At 40.4% G+C, this 20545-nt stretch overlaps 1 protein-coding gene across 1 annotated transcript; it reads right to left on the bottom strand.

Moving 5' to 3' along the window:
- Window positions 1–7415: 7415 nt before the first annotated feature.
- Window positions 7416–14379, bottom strand: LOC122556349 (extracellular calcium-sensing receptor-like). The gene is made up of 5 exons (XM_043702981.1): window positions 14131–14379; window positions 10380–11207; window positions 10036–10260; window positions 8441–8564; window positions 7416–8317 (listed from the first exon to the last, which is right to left on the bottom strand). The coding sequence occupies exons 1-5, from the start codon at window positions 14377–14379 to the stop codon at window positions 7416–7418; spliced, it is 2328 nt and encodes a 775-aa protein (XP_043558916.1).
- Window positions 14380–20545: the final 6166 nt, after the last annotated feature.

Below are 20545 nucleotides of genomic sequence, written 5' to 3'. Positions count from 1 at the left end.
TAAGAGCTTGCTTGCATTTAGATGTATAAATGGCAAGTGAAAAATCTGATAGCAGTCCTTGATATTTTTGTAATGGAAGCTCCAGCAGCAGCAGATGATAGTAATAATGTGTACTGAGCAGGGAGCTGAGCAGCTGACCAGGTTCTTCACCACCAAGTGCCAGTCGTGAGGGAGGACAGCTGGTGCAATCAAATGAATTCATTCTGTGCAAAATGGTGCCTTCGGTAAAAAGAGAATGAGTGGGAAGATGAAGCATATGGAAAATAATTCCTAATTCCAAAAAAACCCACCACTTTTCTCCAGGCAAATATTATAACTAGTTCATTGTTCATCCTTAATTTTGCAGTGGAATAGAGAATTCTGCCTCATGATCTTTGATTCTTCCATGTGATCAAATCTCATGAGAAATTTATGGTGTAGTCAGCATGGTTCCACAGTATTCGCATCAAATCCTAATAGGGAAGGTTGTAAGATATCTGACTAAAAATGACAGATGTTGAAACAGTTAGAACAGGCAATTTCCATGAGGACGGATTAAGCTGCTGCAGGATCCTTGATGACTCGGATACTGGTGAACGGAATTTGGTTTTCAGACCAAACGTATGCAGCTGTTCATCATGTGCATTCCTTTGGCATTATGAAAGAACGAGCATTACCTCTGGTCAGATATTCTACTTGCCAATGAATAGGAAGGTGGATGGATTCATGAGAAGGCCAGAAACACTGATGAAGATTTGATTGAGGACACATAATTGGCCTAGCGGAGAGGCCTCAATTCAAGTAAGAAGATCTGTTGGGCTACACTGGGATAATGTACAAACCTTCAAAGAAGTCTGCAGTGAATCTTTGAGGTGACTGACAAGGGTCTCTGAAGGCTGCAATAGACTGCCATAATAACAGTAGAGGTTTTGTGAACCAGCAGGCAAAGGAGAATATCTTGTTCCCATGTCCCCGGAGCTGATGAAGTTCTTCAATCAAATCATCCTTCTGGATCCTTACTTGAAATCAACATGAGAATGAATACTAAAGGATCATATAACAGAAACAGTGAGGGTCAGAAAACACATCCGGTTCAACAGTCTGCCATTCTCACCAGTCATAAACTAGTTAGGCCACCCATTTAAAGCTAGATTGGTGGTCATGATGGTGTGAGGTGGCCGTGGTGTTGGGAGGTGAGGGTGCAGTCTCATAAAGGTTCCTTCAAGAAGAGGCCTGTTTCCACACTGTAGGGAATCTAATCTAATCTAATCTAAAAGTGGCTCCATTTTATATGTTGGGATTGAGTCTTGCACCAGAGTGAGCATGAAACTTAGACAAGGTTGAATTATTTGTGCCTAACTGACACACGAGCAGAGATGCAAACAACTGAGTTTTTCCATGTTTTCCAAGATGATTGATGTCTCTTCCTTCATCCAAGTGTCTGCTTCACAGTGATCAGACATTCTCCAGCATTGCTAAACTGAGCTATTGGTTATCAGTCGCACGTTGCATTGCCTATAGTTTTGAGCAATTAACGTCCTGATCACTATGACCGTGAAATAAGAAATGCTCACGATGGTGATGATGAACAAATATAACTCATCCTTCACAACAGCTTCATGTTATTTACAGTTCATGAATAAGCTGAACACCAAGCCACAGACAAGATGACTACCCTAAGCAGACAGCAGTGTCACAGTGCTGGAGTGGCTAATGATATTGATGAATACTGGCACAATTGTCACAAGTGTACTTTAGCCAAAGTAGGGAGGTGGCATAATCCCAGCATTGTATCCCTGGTCATCAAATATATTCTCATATGCATGGAAATCTTCAGGTTAACAAAGGCCATTCCCACTCATGACTAAACTATAGCCAAAATGTTAATGTGTGATTAGTTTGCCGACTTTGATGTTCCATGTCAGATTCACAGTAATCTGGAACATAACTTTGAGAGCAAGATTCTACAGGAGCATTGCAAGTTCTATGGCATTGACAAGAGCTGCTCCATATTTTACTCTCCACATGTTAATAGACAGTGCAAATGATTTATCTGTACTATGCATAATCATCTACACATCTTACCTCATCAAGTCAACAAAACTGGCCTGAGAACCTTTAGAAATGGCAAATTCTTATATTAGCACCCCACACTAATCCATGGGCTATTCTCCATATCAATTCATCATTGGATAAGATCCAAACTTTCTGTGGACCATCTCTTTATGTTCACTCTGCCTTCTGCTGGGGATAACCAGTTCAATAAGTGAACAGCCAAGTTTCACATGAGGCTAATCTAGGCATTTAAGATGGTGTCTAAGAGTATAGAGATTGTCTAAGAGGGCTGAGAACAAAGACATTGAATTATCACAAGGCTAATAGGACTCACCTTGCTGCATGCTATTTCTTCCAAACCAAGGGTTAGAATAACATACAGCATATTTGAGATCCTGAAATCTAAAGTCAGCAAGCAGCAGAACATAAGTTGCCACACCTCCATTATTGGACAAATTGCTGGGAGGATTAGCCTCATAAAACAGTTCACAAAGGAAGGGGACTTGCTTGAAGTCAGAAGTTCAGTCAATGGTGCAGAGGCAAATAGGTCAACCAGCAATGAAAAAAGTGAATGCTGCCATGAATATGAACTGAAAAATTCTGTCATGGCACAAATTAATTTGTTAATTATTCAACTGTTTAGAACACAGTCAGCATGTGCTATGTGTAATTGGCAGGATGGCAAGTTTTAAGCAGGGAACTGTGTATTGGCATCTCCAGCAGCGGGTGGGAATCATGGTAGAGGGAACTGAGCAAAGAAGCTGAACAATTCACAGGTCCTCCAACAGATGAGGTTCTGCTTAAGATACAGAAGGAAGCATGTAAAAGGTATAGACAGCAGAGATCAAGTGAATCCTTCGAAGTGTATAAAAGAAGTAGGAGTATACTTAAGAGGGAAATCAGGAGGGTAAAAAGGGGACATGAGATAGCTTTGGCAAATGGGGTTAAGGAGAATCCAAAGGGATTTTATGAATATGTTAAGGACAAAAGGGTAACTCAGGATAGAATAAGCCCCCTCAAAGATCAGCAAGGCAGCCTATATGTGGAGCCGCAGGATTTGGGGGAGATATGAAATACGTATTTTTCATCAGTGTTTACTGTGGAGATGAACTTGGAAGATGTATAATGTGGGGAAATAGATAGTGACAGCTTGCAAAATGTCCATATTACAGAGGAGGAGGTCCTGGATGTCTTGAAAAGCATAAACATGGAAAATCCCCAGAATCTGATCAGCTGTACCCTAGAACTCTGTGGGAAGCTAGGGGAGTGATTGCTGGGCCTCTTGCTGATATATTTGTATCATCAATAATCTTAGGTGAGGTGCCAGAAGACTGGAGGTTGGCTAACGTGGTGCTATACTTAAGAAAGGTGATAAGGAAAAGCTAGGGAACTATAGATCGGTGAGCCTAACATTGTTAGTGGGCAAGTTATTGGAGGAAATACTGAGGGGTAGGATTTACATATATTTGGAAAGCAAGGACTGATTAGGGATAGTGAACATGGCTTTGTGCCTAGGAAATCATGTCTCACAAAATTGATTGAGCTTTTTGAAGAAGTAACAAAGAAGATTGATGAGGGCAGATTGGTGGCCGTGATCTATATGGATTCAGTATGGCATTCAACAAGATTCTTCATGAGTAGACTAGTTAGCAAGGTTAGATCTCATGGAATACAAGGAGAACAAGCCAGTTGGATACAGAACTGGCTTGAAGGTAAAAGACAGAGGGTGGTGTTGGATGATTGCTTTTCAGACTGGAAGCCTGTGTGCCACAAGGATCGGTGCTGGAGCCACTGCTTTTCATCATTTATATAAATGATTTGGATGTGAACAAAGGAAGTATAGTTACTAAATTTGCAGGTGACACCAAAATTAGAGGTGTACTGGACAGCGAAGAAGGTTACCTCAGAGTACAATGGGATCTTGATCAGATGGTCCAATGGACTGAGGAGTGGCAGATGGAGTTCAATTTAGATAAATATGACATGTTGCATTTTGGAAAAGCAAATCAGAGCAGGACTTATTCACTGAATGGGAAGGTCCTGGGGAGTGTTGTTGAACAAAGAGACCTTGGAGTTCAGGTTCAAAGTTCATTGAAAGTGGAGTCGCAGGTAGATAGGATAGTGAAGAAGGCGTTTATATGCTTTCCTTTATTGGTGAGAGTATTGAGTACAGGAGTTGGGAAGTCATGTTGCAGCTGTGCAGTACATTGGTTAGGCCACTTTTGGAATATTGCACGCAATTCTGCTCTTCCTCCTTTCGGAAGGAATTGTGAAACTTGAAAGGGTTCAGAAAAGATTTACAAGAATGTTGTGAGGTTTGGAGGATTTGAGTGAAAGGTTGAATAAACTGGGGCTGTTTTCCCTGGAGGGTTAGATGCTGCGTCATGACCTTGTAAAGGTTTATCAAATCATGATGGGCAGGATAAATAGTCATGGTCTTTTCCTTGGGGTTGGGGGTAGGGTCCAGAGCTAGAGGGCACAGGTTTTGGGTAAGAGCGGAATAATTTAAAAAGGACCTAATAAGGAAACTTTTTCACACAGAGGGTGGTGTGTGTATGGAATGAGCTGCCAGAGGAAGTGGTGGAGGCTGGGACAATTACAACAAATGGCATCTAGATTGGTATATGAATAGGAAGTGTTTAGAGGGATATGGGTCAAGCGTTAGCAAGTGGGATTAGATTAGGTTAGAATATCTGGTCAGCATGGACGAGTTGGACCAAATGGTCTGTGTCCGTGCTGTACATCTCTTTGATACAATGAGATGCAATGAAAGGGAGTGCTGACAGCTAGAATCTATTGGCCTGTTGTTGGAAAAAAAGTCTCATTGGTGGAAGGAGAATTCATGGAAAGATGGAGCAGGGAATCAAAGGTTTCCTCAGCTCAATGTTTCAGACAGGCTTTGTTCCATGTTCACAGAGTGAAGGGGTGCAGATATGTTTTTAATTTCTCTGACTGTTTTTAATGGCTGATGCCAGAGGAACAAATTCAACCATTTCTTGATCTTTTAGGCAACAATGTGATCAAATCTCATGTGACAGTTTAATTGTCCCTCACGTTCAGTCCATTTAATGGTCTTATTGATAAAATATGGTTAGTTCAGCTCATTTGGCTAAACAGTTGGTTTGCAAAGCAGTTTGCTGCCAATATTATGGGTTCAATTTCGATCATTGGCTGAGGTTACCATGATGGACTTTCCTTCCTAACTTCTTCGCTCGCTTGAGGTATGGTGGCTCTCAGGTTAAATCACAACATGTCATCTCTCTTTAAGAGAGAGAGCAGAAGTATCCACTGGTAAGACTATAATCAATCAATTGACAAGATGTGTCACATTCCTTATGGAATCCCCACAGTGTGCAAGCATGTCATTTGGCCCATCCAATCAACACTGACCCTCCAAAGAGAATCACAACCCCTTACCCATAACATGTAACCTCATATTTCCCATTCCTAACCCACCTAACCTACGCATCCTTGGACACTATAGGCAATTTAGCATGGTCAATCCACCCAAGCTGCACACCCTTGGACTATGGGCAGAAACCAACACAGAGATGGGGAGAATGTGCACACTCCACTCAGATGATCTTCTGAGGGTGAAATCAAACATGAGTCCCCGGCGCTATGAGATAGCAACCACTGAGCCACCATGGCAAAGAAACAGTTGAAACATCCTAGTTAACCAGATCTGCACATGGCATTTTCTCAATTTATTTCCTATTTCCTATTTTTCTATGGATCCATATTAATTTTTTACGATTTGTTCTGTTTCATGTCCATTAATTACATTTTTAATCCTTCTCTATAATTTCATATTACACATAAAAACAGCCATAATAATGATCAAACATTCTCATTTTTCTTATGTCTATCCTTATCGGTGTATAACTATGAGAGAAGTAAATACTGAAAAAGATTAAAGGTTATAATTATAAAAAAGGTAAATTAACCCATGGAAATTAAAGAAGTGTAAAATGTGGAGCATGGGGTGCATTTTATTGATCAATCATGAGCTACATTGTACTTTAACAAACCAGTCCCACTTTTTCACAGATGGAGAAGAGAGGCATTCTGAAAGTGTAATTCAATTGCAAACAAATTAATGTCACAGTAATAAAGAAATTTGATTCCAGCACATGAAACATTTGTAAAGTAACATCCTCCAATAATCTACAGATACAACATGTTAGAATTTGATTTTTCACAAATATATTCTTATGAATGTTGGATCTGTGACAGCACAAAAGCTAATCAATGCAATGCTGAAAGACTGGTCAAGTCAGGTAATAGATATTCACATTTTTATGAGACTAATAATTTGGGACTTTTTGAATGCTTATTGAGTGCCACCATGGTGGGCGGCACGGTGGCGCAGTGGTTAGCACTGCTGCCTCACAGCACCAGAGACCCGAGTTCAATTCCCGACTCAGGCGACTGACTGTGTGGAGTTTGCACATTCTCCCCGTGTCTGCGTGGGTTTCCTCCGGGTGCTCCGGTTTCCTCCCACAGTCCAAAGATGTGCACGTCAGGTGAATTGACCATGCTAAATTGCCCGTAGTGTTAGGTAAAGGGGTAAATGTACGGGAATGGTAGGTTATGCTTCAGCGGGTTGGTGTGGACTTGTTGGGCCGAAGGGCCTGTTTCCACAATGTAAGTAATCTAATCTAATCTATTCAGATTCTATACGCACATAATTTTCAAAGAAAGCCAAAGAAAATGAAATTATATTTTGTGCAATCCAAAGTTTAAAATTGAAATAATTCACAGAATAACACAAGAGCAGGATTAGGTCATTCACCCCACAGATACTGTCTCTGATTAAATTAGACTATTACTCATCTCTATCTTTAGTCAAGTATTTGCCTTGTCGATGTGACCTCACAAAATTGATCAGTTGCAACTTTCACAATCAGTATGAACACATTTTTGATGAGGAATTTCCAGATTTCTCCCAGTTCATGAGTGAAAAAATGTCTCCAGCCTGAATACCTGAGTATCTTTGTCCTAATTTTTAGGTTATGCCCAATCCTTGATGTTGCCACTGGAGGAAATTGTTTACCTCTGAACATGCATTCACCTCCTTTTCATCATTTTAAACATCTCAGCCAGTTCTTCTGGGAAAATTTATGGGAGGGAAGAACAAATATGAAAACATGGTTACAATTACAGGCTGATCATTGCTCAATGATGGAAAATGCTAAAAAAAAGTCAAGTGTCCTAATCCTGCTCTTAAATCCTATGCTAATAATCTATAATATTTCAAATATAAACAAATGACATGAAATGAGATACCATAATCATTTTAACTCTGCAATTTTTCTGCTAAAATGGAGAAACTGTTACACAGCTGAATGGTGGAGGAAAAATGAGAAGTATCTTTTATTTCAAGTGACATTGCGGATCAAATGTTTCTTTGTATTCTTCTCTGGTTGTAGTAGGATAATATAACATTTAGGAACAAAAATGCAGACAAGTAGACCAAAGCTGGATGCCAGAATGGCAAACACTTCTACAGCCACCATGTATTTGCCAGGGGAACTCAGATAAGCAGGAATGAATGTTATCCAAACTGCACAGAATATAAGCATGCTAAAAGTAATAAACTTAGCTTCATTGAAATTATTTGGCAATCTACGGGCTAAGAAGGCAACCACAAAACAAACACAAGACAAAAATCCAATATAACCAAGGACCAAATAAAATGCTATCACAGACCCAACATCACATTCTAAAATAATAATATTTTTAAAATAATTCACATTTTTCAGTGGATAGGGTGGTGATGTAATTAGCCAGACCATGCATATTAGACATTGTATAAATGTGAGGATGAAAATGGCCAGACGTTGTTGTACTGGCCCAAACCACTTCATCATGTTATTATTAGGAAGGGTTGTATTAAAGGCCATCATTACAACCAAGGTTTTGCCCAAAACACAAGAAACGCAGAGCACAAAAGTAATACTAAACACGGTGTGACGTAACATGCAAGACCAGTTTGAAGGTTTTCCAATGAATGTTATTGAGCAGAGAAAGCACAGCACTAAAGCAAAAAGAAGCAGAAAACTTAATTCTGCATTGTTGGCTTTAACAATGGGAGTGTTGATATGAACACAGAAAATTACGGTTACAGACACAGTGAAGCCAGTTCCAAGTAATGCCAGTGTCACTAAAACAATCCCCATGATCTCTTCAAAGGAGAGAAATTCAATCATCTTCGGTATGCATTGGTTTCGCTGTTCATTTGGCCAATAATCCCAAGGACATTTTAGGCACGTTATTGAATCTAATTTTAAAAAAAAATTAAAGTACATGAAATAATGGTTCTTCGAGATATAAAAAATAATATAAAGAGGTTATACATGAATTGCGAATAATAGTATACATGTGTATATATATGCCTACATACCTGTAACATTACTGATCTCACCTTCAGCACATTCCACACAATCAAAGCAGCAAATAGATTGCCCTTTTCTAGCGGCTTTCCTTGTTCCAGCTGTACAACTTTCAGAGCAAATTGCCTGTGGTACCTTATGTAAATGAGATTACATCATAGAGTCATAGAGATACACAGGACGCAAACAGACTGTTTGGCCCAACTCATCCATGCCCACCAGATATTCTATATAAATCTATTCCCGTTTGTCAGCATTTTGCCCATATGCCACTAAACCATTCCTATTCATGTGCCTGTCAGATGTCTTTAAGAATAGTGTTTAGAGTTTTGCAAGATCGAAAACTTGGTCAAGAGATGACAAGCACAGGCTAATGTCACAAAAGACTTAAATGTTTGTTGGATCAAAGTTTGATTTAGATTTGTGGAGTATTAACCAAAAAGATGTTTGGGAACATACAGTTTGATGATTATACTAGTGGACCACGTAAGGAATATACCAAACTGCACAGAATATAAGCATGCTAAAAGTAATAAACTTAGCTTCATTGAAATTATTTGGCAATCTACGGGCTAAGAAGGCAACCACAAAACAAACACAAGACAAAAATCCAATATAACCAAGGACCAAATAAAATGCTATCAATGTTTGTTGGATCAAAGTTTGATTTAGATTTGTGGAGTATTAACCAAAAAGATGTTTGGGAACATACAGTTTGATGATTATACTAGTGGACCACGTAAGGAATATACCAGATGCCCTCAATCAGAAACAAATAAAGGAATGTTTGGATAAACCTGGCAGTATAGGTCTAGCAGATTCTATGGAAACAAGAGTTAATGTTTCTTCTGAAGAAGACTCATATCAACTCATTTTTTTCTCTCTCTCCGGAGATGATGCCAGGTCTGTTGAGTTTTTCCAGCACTTCCTGGGTTTATTTCGGTTTATCAACATCCACTGTATTTTGCTTTTTATTTGACCTATACTGGCAAGATTCTTGTGTGAATTTACATATTTTCTTAGTATTTATTCATTCGCAGGGTGTAGGCATTGCTGACAAAGGCAGAGTGCATCTTTGCGATGTTACGACTGGCAACTGAAAGGTTAGCTAGGCCACTTCACAGAGTAATTATGACTCAAACACATTGCTGTGGATCTGGAGTCAGGGCAGGCACTATGTTTCCACCCCAACAGAGTGATATGGAATCGGTTTGACTTTTTTAAATAAAAAAAAAAGACATTTCATTCTCAATTTGCTTAATTAACTGAATTTAAGTTTGCAAACAACCATAGAGGTATTTAAAAATTTCACAAGATTGGGGTTTCATGGTTCCGCATTACTAGCAGAAACATTTTAATTCCTGTTCCTCAAAGGAATTTCTATTGGTTTATTTAAATTCTGGCCGTTTAACACAGAATTGCCATTGCAAAAACGGTATTCGTGAGGATTAATTGGACAAGGAATTGCATTTGCCTGGACATGCTTGCCTCGTAAAGAAAGGGCATTCTATTCTATTCTATTCATCAATAGTAATTTATTGAGAACTAGTTTATCAGGTCTGAAATATCTGAAAGGAAGATATTAACGCAATACATTTTCGACTACCTTTCTTCGCCCTTCACTCCAAACAATCGCTTCTTTGTTAATGGTGAATTCTTCGCCTAGAGAAGCAGATCCGTCATAATATCCGACTGTTACTACATCAGTGCCATTTCCATCACTTTGCCAATTGACAATGTCGTACTTTGCAACTGGATCCCCATTTTCGTTGAAGCGCACAATTTCTCCAGTCTTAGTGGTGAAATTGACCGTTTTCAAATACTGCAAAAGCTTTAAGAGAAAGCAAATGACGTAGCATGAACGGCACTGTCACTTTTATTTTCTAACTTAACATAAATATAATTGGAAAACCATTAGATTCTTTTTCAACTATAATGTAGTTTCACTACCTGTTGTGATTGAAAATCGGACGGATTGTCACATGTGTTATTCCAGAACGCTTTTCCCACAGTGTCACATCCGAGCATATGGTGCAGAGCATGCGCTATAGCATATGTTGCCTTGTACACGTTATATGTAACTCTCAACTGAGATGCGTCCGTGTAGATATTTTTAATTGTTTGCAAATTCTCTCTACCTGTACATTCAGAAGTTTCTTCTGTTCCATTATTTTGATTCTCTGCTGAGTTTAGACGACAATTGAAGGTTGTTTCCCAAAATTCTTTGAGTAAACTATTTCCTGGATTTGCAGAAGGGTGTGCTTGATGCAGAAATGCCTTAAAACCGGGAATATTTGATTGAGGAATTGAAATTCCTAATGCTCCAGTAAGAAACGTTCGACTTTCTTCCAAGGGAAGGATTGATGTGGAAATCCAAGCTTCGCTTCCGATCCATTGAATGCCTCTGATGTTTTGTCTTGCAATCTCCTTTAGCAAAATTTCCATATCACCTTCAGCAACAAAGGCCACAATAACTTTTGTGTTTGCTTCCTTCATCACTCTGACGATTTTGAGTAGCTTGTCTCTGGGATATGTTCTATAGAAGGACTCAGAAAAGGCAATGCAAACTCCCAACTGCTGGACAGCTTCTGTGAACGCTTGCATCCCAAAGTTACCATAGTCATTGTCACTCTTGATTGTTCCAATCCAATTCCATCCAAAATGTTTCACTAGTTGAGCCAATGCTTTCGCCTGAAAGTAATCACTAGGTATTGTTCTGAAAAATGATGGATGTTCATTTTTGTTGCTCAAACAACCACAGGTTGAAAAATAACTGACCTGTTGGAAATCAGAATTGTTTTAAAAATTGCAAAACAAAAAGATAGGCCTTCTGATGAGTTAGTCATCAAATCTTTTGGTCTGTTCCTCTATCTCAGGTATCAAATATAAGGGGTAGCTGTAGCCAACTTATCCCTGAGTGCTTCCTTCATTGATTTCAGCTGCTATGACAGCCAGGACAAGGAATCTGGGCCAAAAATATTACTCAACACTCACACTAGAAAATGAGAGATGAAGAATATTGGATGACAACAGGTTTCAATGAATCTGACATGGTGTCACAGTAAAAGACTGATTGAAATCACAATCAAGGAGCAAATGCTGGGTGTGTTCACATGTTCATGAAGACAAATATCCAAGTTATTATTAGTCCTTCCTATGTGGGCTTATCCTCAAAGTGTCCCTGCTCTTAAATGATTGTCAAGAGTTGGAACATTTTGACATTTGAATATAACAGTGAAGATGTAATTTAGAAACATCGAAAATAGGCGTAAAAGTACATAATTTGAGCTGACTCCACCATTCAATACGATTACCTAACCTGTCTCAGCCATGATTCTGAACTCTGCAGTCATTGCAAACATCCTGCCTGCATTTACACTGCCTAGTCATGTTAGAATTTTACAGGATTCAGCGATATCCACCAATACTCTGAAATTATAATGAGAGAGAGTCATGGAGCCATAGAGATTTACAGCATGGAAACAGACCCTTCGGTCCAACTCATGCATGATGACCAGATATTCCTACCTAATCTAGTCCCATTTGCTAGCACTTGGCCCATATCCTCTAAATTCTTCCTCTTCATATGCCCATCCAGATGCCTTTTAAATATTGCAATTGTACCAGCTTCCACCACTTCCTCTGGCAGCTCATTCTCCCCCACGCACCACCTTCTGTGTGAAGAAGTTGCCCCTTAGATCCCTTTTAAATCTTTCCCCTCTCACCCAAAACCTATGCTCTCTAGTTTTCGAATGCCCCACCCAGGGAAAAGACTTTGTCTATTTATCTTATCCATGCCCCTCATGATTTTATAAACCTCTATAAGGTCACCACTCAGCCTCCTACGCTCCAAAGAAAACAGCCACAGCCTATTCAGCCTCTCCCTATAGCTCAAATCCTCCAACCCTGGCAACATCCTTGTAAATCTTTTCTGAGCCCTTTCAAGTTTCACACCATCCTTCCGAAAGGGGGAAGAACAGAATTGTGTGCAGTATTCCCAAAGTGGCCTAACCAATATCCTGTACAGCCGCAACATGGCCTCCCATCTCGTATACTCAATACTCTGACCAATAAACGTATTCTTAGCCAATCCAGTCTCGCCTCATATTTGAGTCTTGCTATCCCAGAAATCAGTCCGTTTACAACACGATTAAGGCTCAAGCAACGGGATAGGTCATTCATCCTGATAACGACCACCTGGATTGTACATGTACTGCATAACTTGACCTTCAGAAAATCAAATAAGTTGGTGGCGCGTGTGTGTGATGTTGAGCTATCAACATGGACAGTAATCATAAGAATGCAGGACATAATCGCAGCAATTCCACAAAATCTCAGACAAAATTTGTTGACACTGAGGAGAAAGATGAAAGGTGACCAAGACATTAACAGTGAATAGTAAACTGCAAATACACAATGAGACACTTCACAATATCAAAGTTAAAAATTACACAACACCAGGTTATTGTCCAACAGGTTTGATTGGAAGCACTAACTTTCGGAGCGCTGCTCCACAACCACCTGATGAAGGAGCAGCGCTCCGAAAGCTAGTGCTTCCAATTAAACCTGATGGCCTATAACCTGGTGTTGTGTAATGTTTAACTTTGTACACTCCAGTCCAACACGGTATCTCCAAATCTTCGCAATATCAACTGGGCACGAGAACAAAATAGCACAAACAATATTTGGAAGTAATTGTTTTTGCATATTTGATAGTGAGAGCCAAAGCGCCCTGTTGCAAGCCTTCATGATACAATCTTAATGAGACATTTGATCAATAAAATATTTCTAGACCAGAAATATTTAATCCTTCTTGCTTATTCAAAAACGCATCAATTTCAAATAACTGGAAGAATGTCAATAGTTGATGATTATGAATAATGATTAAAATATATGTTCATTTTGTGTGATGTACCACAACGATTGCAAATCAGTGAATGAAATGGAAATGATAAATTCCCATTCCATTCTGTGATCTAGTCACCTTTTGTTTCTCGTTTTCACTATTCTCTGGGTTGATTTTAGTGAATTTCGAATGAGATTAAAGCTTCGTCAATTCAATCAATTTCACTGCAGTCAAGGTATAGAAAACCTTGACTGCAGTGAAAGTTATGATCGAGCTGTGCTTAATGACACACGGCTGCTGAAGCATTTATAAACCATAAAATAACAAGGATGCAATCGCATTAGAGATTGAGCAATCGACACTCATCAGAAGGGTGATTGTGCAGGAGTGATACAGTAATGAAGAGAGACTAGATTGGATAGGTTGTTTTCCATGGGCGGACAAGGCTGAGGGGGGACCTGATGGAGCTGTACATAGCTCTGAGGGGTACAGGAAGTATAGCTAGGGAGAAACTTTTACTCTTAGTAGAGGGCACATTAACCAGGAGTCACTGTTTTAAGGTAAGGAACAGGAAATTGAGGATTTTATTTTCTGGTATCAAAAACCCACTGCCGAAAAGGGTGAGGGGTGAACCCTTGAGACATTTTAAAACCATTTAAATGAACCTTTTTTTACGTCATTCCATACAAGGAGACAAGTTGGGAAATGGGATGGGAATAGATGGGTGTTTGATCACGGGCGTGGACACGAGGAACCGAAAGATATCTTTCTCTAAGTAAAATAAAACTTCATGATCCTATGTTGTAGGAACTTCCCGAAGTTGCGCTGTCGTAGTACTCGATGTAGTTCACTTACCATGGGAATTCTAAAAGGGCTTAGTAGCCTTGAAACTGCGGCGGACTGTGAGGATCCTGAATCACCAACAATAGCATTTACGTTCCTACAGTTATCCTCTGAAACAGCGTCCCTTCGCCCATCCAGCATCTCTAAGGCTGCTTTAATAGACAAGGACGGCATGCCACACGAATCATAAATCTGGTAACCCAGTGTAAGGTTCGGGAGCAGAGTGGGGTTCCTGTTTATTTCTTCAATTGCGAACAACATCGCCTGCACAAAGCGAAATTCTCTGAAATCAAACCTACAAAAAATACAATGATGGCAGAACGGGAAAGAAATCACATTGGTATTTGACGAATTACGCGATTTAGAGAGATCGGGTGTACGATTAATTGAGATCTACAGTTCTTGTAAAGTTGTCAATGTAAAAGTTAAAAAAGCAACAACAATGCAGGCGCACGACCAACTTCTCTTTCAACACTTTGAACCCATATTTGGATAATGGTCGTGGCAACTGAAGGACTTTTACCTTTCGCTACAATTTGAGATATCATTCGATATACAAACAGGCTCAATGATGCACCCACCAGACAAAACATAAAATCGCAGAATTTTAAAAGAGATTTTGTTCATTGCAAAATTCAACTAACGTTTTACATTCTACCGCCTCGGGCTGCCTTGCAAATGATACTTTCCGATATTCTACGTTGGAGTGCAGGCTGAAAATTCCGCCCAAAACAATGTCTCCAGCCTTGAATAAACTGAGCAAGTCGAATTTCTCCCACTGTTTGCAGACTGGCTGATAGCCTGCCCATACAGGTGTTAGCAGGGTGAACAACGCCCAAAGCAAAACCATCCTTTATCAGCAAGAGTCACCGTGATTGTAAATTCCCAGCAAGTGCCTTTATACACAGTATCATCTCACCGCTTTTCCATTTCTTTCAGTTAGAATTGATTGCGCGTGAAGGAAATGTCTCACAACTGCCTCAAAACCCACAAAGGAATTATCACACGGGCAAGTCTTGGCATATCTAAAGCTCGAGAGATACAAGGAGATCGCTGGGACCTTATTCAGTGGTAATTCGTGATGTATTGAGAAGGGAAACAAACATGACCGTGGGGTGTAGACTAATGCTGGGCTGTGGAGCTACTTTAATAGAATTTTCCGATAGCCGCCTCAGACTGCATAGACGAAACCCTCTGCACCATTCTGTACTTAATGCGGAAAAGAAGAGGGAGAACTTTATTATCTGGGATGTAGCAGTTAACGGATTAAATATTTTCGTATATTGTAACAGCAACTGCATGCCAAAAAAAACACTTCATTGGTCATAACGTGCAATGGGACCTGCTAAGATTGTTAAAATCCTTATAAAGTGACATGCCCTTTCTCAATAAAAGGTCGGCTTGAAGGATTGTTGTGAGGAATCACGTATACGAATTTCACGTATAATTTCAATATCTTGGTGCAGAAATATGAGCACAAGTTGAAACAGAGTGTATTGGACAAACTCAACAGGTCTGTCATTATCTCTACAGATAAAAGTTAATTAACGTTTCGACTTCAGCAATTTCTTCAAAACTGAAGAAGAAGTTACTGGAGTCGAAACTTAACGCTGCTTTATCTCTCCATACATGCTGAGTCTCTAGCAATTTCTGTTTGTCTGAGATCGCCACGCAGTTCTTTATGCTGCTTTATATCAGCTCAAATTGATATATTCCAAACAATTATTTTGAAATTCCACAACTACCTGATGAATGAAAGCTTGTGCTTTCAATTAAACCTGTTGAACTATAACCTGGTGTTGTGTGATTTTGTACACCCCAGTCCAACACCGGCATCTCCAAATCATTTTGAAATTCAATCGCGTGTCTTACCAAGAGCAATTGTACTGTGTTTCAAGCAACAACGCAGTGATCAGGTAACACAATCATGAAAGAATCAACTAAAAGTTTGCATGGTGTTCATCTTCACAAGTTGCCATGAACACTACGCGATCAGTTTAGAGTTTAGGTGAAAACGGAAGACAACTTAGCGAGGAGCCTTTGTAAGCAGTTGAGTACAATTGTGTTACTAGATCCGTTTCTGCAAATGAGGAAACACAATAGAAATGGAATAGCTTAAAATGCAGAGGATAAGAACGCAGAGCAAAGGTTGTCAGCACTTCTACATTGTGAAAGTAAGCAAAGGTCCAGCTCATAATTTTACAACGCCGGGTGATTCGGGAGCACTGGCAGGCGACCACACTATTTCACATGTTATACATCCGTTAGAAACACGTTAGAGGGTAAACCGGATAATTTCAGGCCTGTCATCAGAAAATCGTTGCTAACAGGAATTTACAGAAAATGATCTAAAATTAGTTGATATTTGGAACAATTTGAACTAGTGGGGCGGCATGGTGGCTCAGTGGTTAGCACTGCTGCCTCACAGCACCAGGGTCCGAGGTTCAATTCCAGCTTCGGGCGACTGCCTGTGTGGAGTCTGCACATTCTCCCCGTGTCTGCATGGGTTTTCTCCAGGTGCCCCGGAGGGTAATGGGGTGGATTAATCTTCAGAGAGTCCGTGTGGACTGGTGCCGAATGGCCCGTTTCTGCATTGTAGGGAGTCTAATCTAAATAGGTAAAAACAATGACTGCAGATGCTGGAAACCAGATTCTGGATCAGTGGTGCTGGAAGAGCACAGCAATTTGAGAAAAGACATTCTGGCTATTGAGGGAGTGCAGCGTAGGTTCACGAGGTCAATGCCTGGAATGGCAGGATTACCTTACACTGAAAGACTGAAGCGACTGGGCTTGTATACCCTTGAGTTTCGAAGATTGAGAGGGGATCTGATTGAGACATATAAGATTATGAAAGGATTGGACACTCTGGCAGTAGGAAACATATTTCCACTGATGGGTGAGTGCCGAACCAGAGGACACAGCTTAAAAATACAGGGTAGACCATTTAGGACAGAGCTCAGGAGAAACCTCTTCACCCAGAGAGTGGTGGCTGTGTGGAATGCTCTGCCCCAGAGGACAGTGGATCGATTGTCTATTGTCTATTCAGGCAGCATCCGACGAGCAGCAAAATCAACGTTTCGGGCAAAAGCCCTTCATCAGGAATGAAGGGCTTTTGCCCGAAACGTCGATTTTGCTGCACGTCGGATGCTGCCTGAATTGCTGTGCTCTTCCAGCACCACTGATCCAGAGTCTAATCTAAATGACAGCCAATGTGGGTTAATTGAAAATAGATTCTGTTGACTGCTTTAAGTTAGTTATTTGATTGTGAAGTTATCATCAAAATCTTTATCAAACTCAATTCGCTCTCGGGTTTTGGATGTAGGTTTGCTGGCTGAGCTCGAAGATTCATTTCCAGATGTTTCGTTACCCTATTAGGTAACATCTTCAGTGAGCCTCAGGGGAGCAATGCTGAAAATTCCTGCTTTCTATTTTTATATTTGGGTTTCTTTGGGTTGGTGATGTCTTTTCTGTGGTGATGTTATTTCCTGTGGTGAAGTCACTTCCTGTTCCTTTTCTCAGGGGGGGGCAGTAAGTGGGGTCTAACTCGGTGTGTTTGTTGATAGAGTTCTGGTTGCAATGCCATGCTTCTAGGAATTCTAGTGCCTGTCTTTGTTTGGCTTGTCCAAGGATGGATGGATGGTCCCAGTCGAACTAATGTCCTTCCTCATCCATATGTGACCATACTAGTGAGAGAGGCTCATGTCTTTTTGTGGCTAATTGGTGTTCATGTATCCTGGTGGCTAGTTTTCTGCCTGTTTGTCCAATGTAGTGTTTGTTACTCGCTCTAAGGTTTTTTAAGGGATGAAAAGGACACTTTACAGGGTATTTTGTGCATGAATAACAAATGCTGCCAAAAAAATGACGATTTGGAAGGTGCTGAGGTAAATATTCCGTATCATGTGCTTCCGTCTTTTGATAACGTACTACATTTAAAAATTGGATTAAGTGACGGTGACAGTATACATGCAAGATTGCTGACAGGAGAAAGGAGGTATGCTGTGTTCTTTGCTGTATATATTCATAAATTGCACTTGGGCCGCAGGGTTAGATAGCCAAGTCATGAAGTGGAGTTGGGTGGAAGGGTGTTTGACAGTTGGGCTGTTGAATTTGGAAAGCGTAACCCTGAGAATGGGATTTTTGGCATTGGATACAGGGATATGAGGGCAACAGGGAGGTGAATATGTAGTTTGGGGTTTGTGAGTGCCATGAAGTTATAATGGGTTGAGCTCCACAATTAGCCATTGGCCTGGATTGAAGATGGGACAAAGCCAGGTTAGGTATTCAGGTAAGTATAATAGAATAGGCTGACGTATCCAACACTGAGGTGTGCTTTGGAGATATTTTTGGAAGAACTCAGAGAGTGCAGACTTAATTCTAATAATTTCAACATTCCCAGCTAGTTATCTGAATGTACACCAATCAGGACACATGTAGGGTCCTGATATATGACAGCAGTACGTATCTCAATAAACTCCTTCACTGTTAATGAATCAAAATCCTGCAACACCTTCAACACAGTACTAAGTAGATAGGTGATTGAAGCAAATAGTTTCCCACAACCTTGAGATCAGCCTCAAATGGCCATGTCAATCATGCCCACATTGCAATAGAATTGAAGAGAAGAGAATAATGTAAACTAAATTACAAAACGTTGAATTTTGTCCAATAGAGTGTCACCTGTAGAATCACTGAGGTTATGGGAATCCTTAGTTATGGCCAATTACTGTGCTGGCAAATTCTGGAATGGGATTTGTTATTAGATTAGATTACATTACAGTGTGGAAACAGGCCCTTTGGCCCAACAAGTCCATACCGACCCGCCGAAGCGCAACCCACCCATACCCCTACAGTTACCCCTTACCTAACACTACGGGCAATTTAGCATGGCCAATTCACCTGGCCTGCACATCTTTGGACTGTGGGAGGAAACCGGAGCACCCGGAGGAAACCCACGCAGACACGGGGAGAACATGCAAGCTCCACACAGTCAGTCGCCTGATCCCTTATCAGACGAGCAATTTTATGTTATGGCATCAGCCACGATCACCACATTATTTCTACTATGAGGCCATCAAACTATGCCATGAACTGTTCAGAGATCAGCAATGTTTATATTTTTCAATGAGACAGAAGTTCTAGGAACTCAAAGACCAGAAAGCCGCAGCTTTGACGAGCCAGTGGGACTGTACTGTACAAGAATGCTAGTATAATCTCTAAAGCATGTAAAATGCATTAAAAAAAACAGAACTACAATTTGATGAAGCTCCATCTTTGCTGTGATCAAATGCTGGAATTCCTTCTCTAATGACATTATGCAACCACGTACAGCACACAGTCTGCTGGTTCAGGAAAACAGCTGAACACCAACTTCAAAATAACAACTAGGGATGGGCAGTAATTGCCGACCAGACAACAACATTTACGTCCCACAAGTGATTAAAGAAACACACCATATCACACAGCAAACATGTATTGTAATCCCGATAGATCCCATGGATTTCTCATAACTGTCCACATACATCAATGACATGGTGGATCATAGGTTCTAATGAAAGCTCACAAGGGATTACAATTCTTAATTTTTGATGATCCATCCTTCCAACTCCATGCCATATGTTGCTGCAACATGGACTGCCTCAATGGCTGCTCTTTTCTGGGGATACATACAGCTGTCCTGCCTCGGGAGACTGTCTATATGGAGTTTTCACACTCTCCCTGTGTTTGCATGGGTTTTCTCCAGGTGCTCCAGTTTTGTCCCACAGTTCAACGATGTGCAAGCTAGGTAGATCGGCCACGCTGAATTGTCAAACTGTGGCCAGGGATGTGCAGGCTTAGCCATCGGAAATGTAGTGTTCGATGGGTAGAATCAGGGGTGTAGGTCTGGGTTTGATGCTGTTTGGAAGGTTGGTGTGGATCCAATGAGCCAAAAGGCCGGCTTGCACACTCTAAAGATTATATGAACAGCACAGTCTTTCAACTATTTTTGACTTCTGACTGTGTCCCAGCATGTGTTGTGTAGATATGGACCTGACAGTATAGTAATTGCTTCTCATAAAAATGAAGTTTTACATCTCTATCTTTCCCATATTTACTGGCATTCCATTCATGAATTTTTGCTTTGAATGCCTATTCAGTAATCTATGAACTATCAAAAAAGATATTATAAACCATTCCACTTTTACTGAGCAGAATTAAAGTTCTCCACAAAGCAACTCTGGAACTAAGCATGCTCTACACATTATATTTCAAATGGAATGCTGACTTGCACAATACAAAAATGGAGAGACTAGAGAATATTTATTAGATTAGATTACTTACTTTGTGAGCGGCACGGTGGCACAGTGGTTAGCACTGCTGCCTCACAGCGCCTGAGAGGTTCAATTCCCGCCTCAGGCGACTGACTGTGTGGAGTTTGCACGTTCTCCCC

Source organism: Chiloscyllium plagiosum, chromosome 13, assembly GCF_004010195.1.
Source record: "Chiloscyllium plagiosum isolate BGI_BamShark_2017 chromosome 13, ASM401019v2, whole genome shotgun sequence".
In the NCBI taxonomy this organism is placed as follows: domain Eukaryota; kingdom Metazoa; phylum Chordata; class Chondrichthyes; order Orectolobiformes; family Hemiscylliidae; genus Chiloscyllium; species Chiloscyllium plagiosum.
Note: the sequence above shows the minus strand (reverse complement) of the source record. Positions and strands in the feature narration are given on the sequence as shown.

Coding starts and splice junctions, on each gene's coding strand:
- LOC122556349 (XM_043702981.1), bottom strand. CDS start 14,379: ATGTTGTTCGCAATTGAAGAAATAAACAGGAACCCCACTCTGCTCCCG. Junction 11,208..14,130: donor GCCCTTTTAGAATTCCCATG/GTAAGTGAACTA, acceptor GATTTCCAACAG/GTCAGTTATTTTTCAACCTG. Junction 10,261..10,379: donor CCGATTTTCAATCACAACAG/GTAGTGAAACTA, acceptor TTTCTCTTAAAG/CTTTTGCAGTATTTGAAAAC.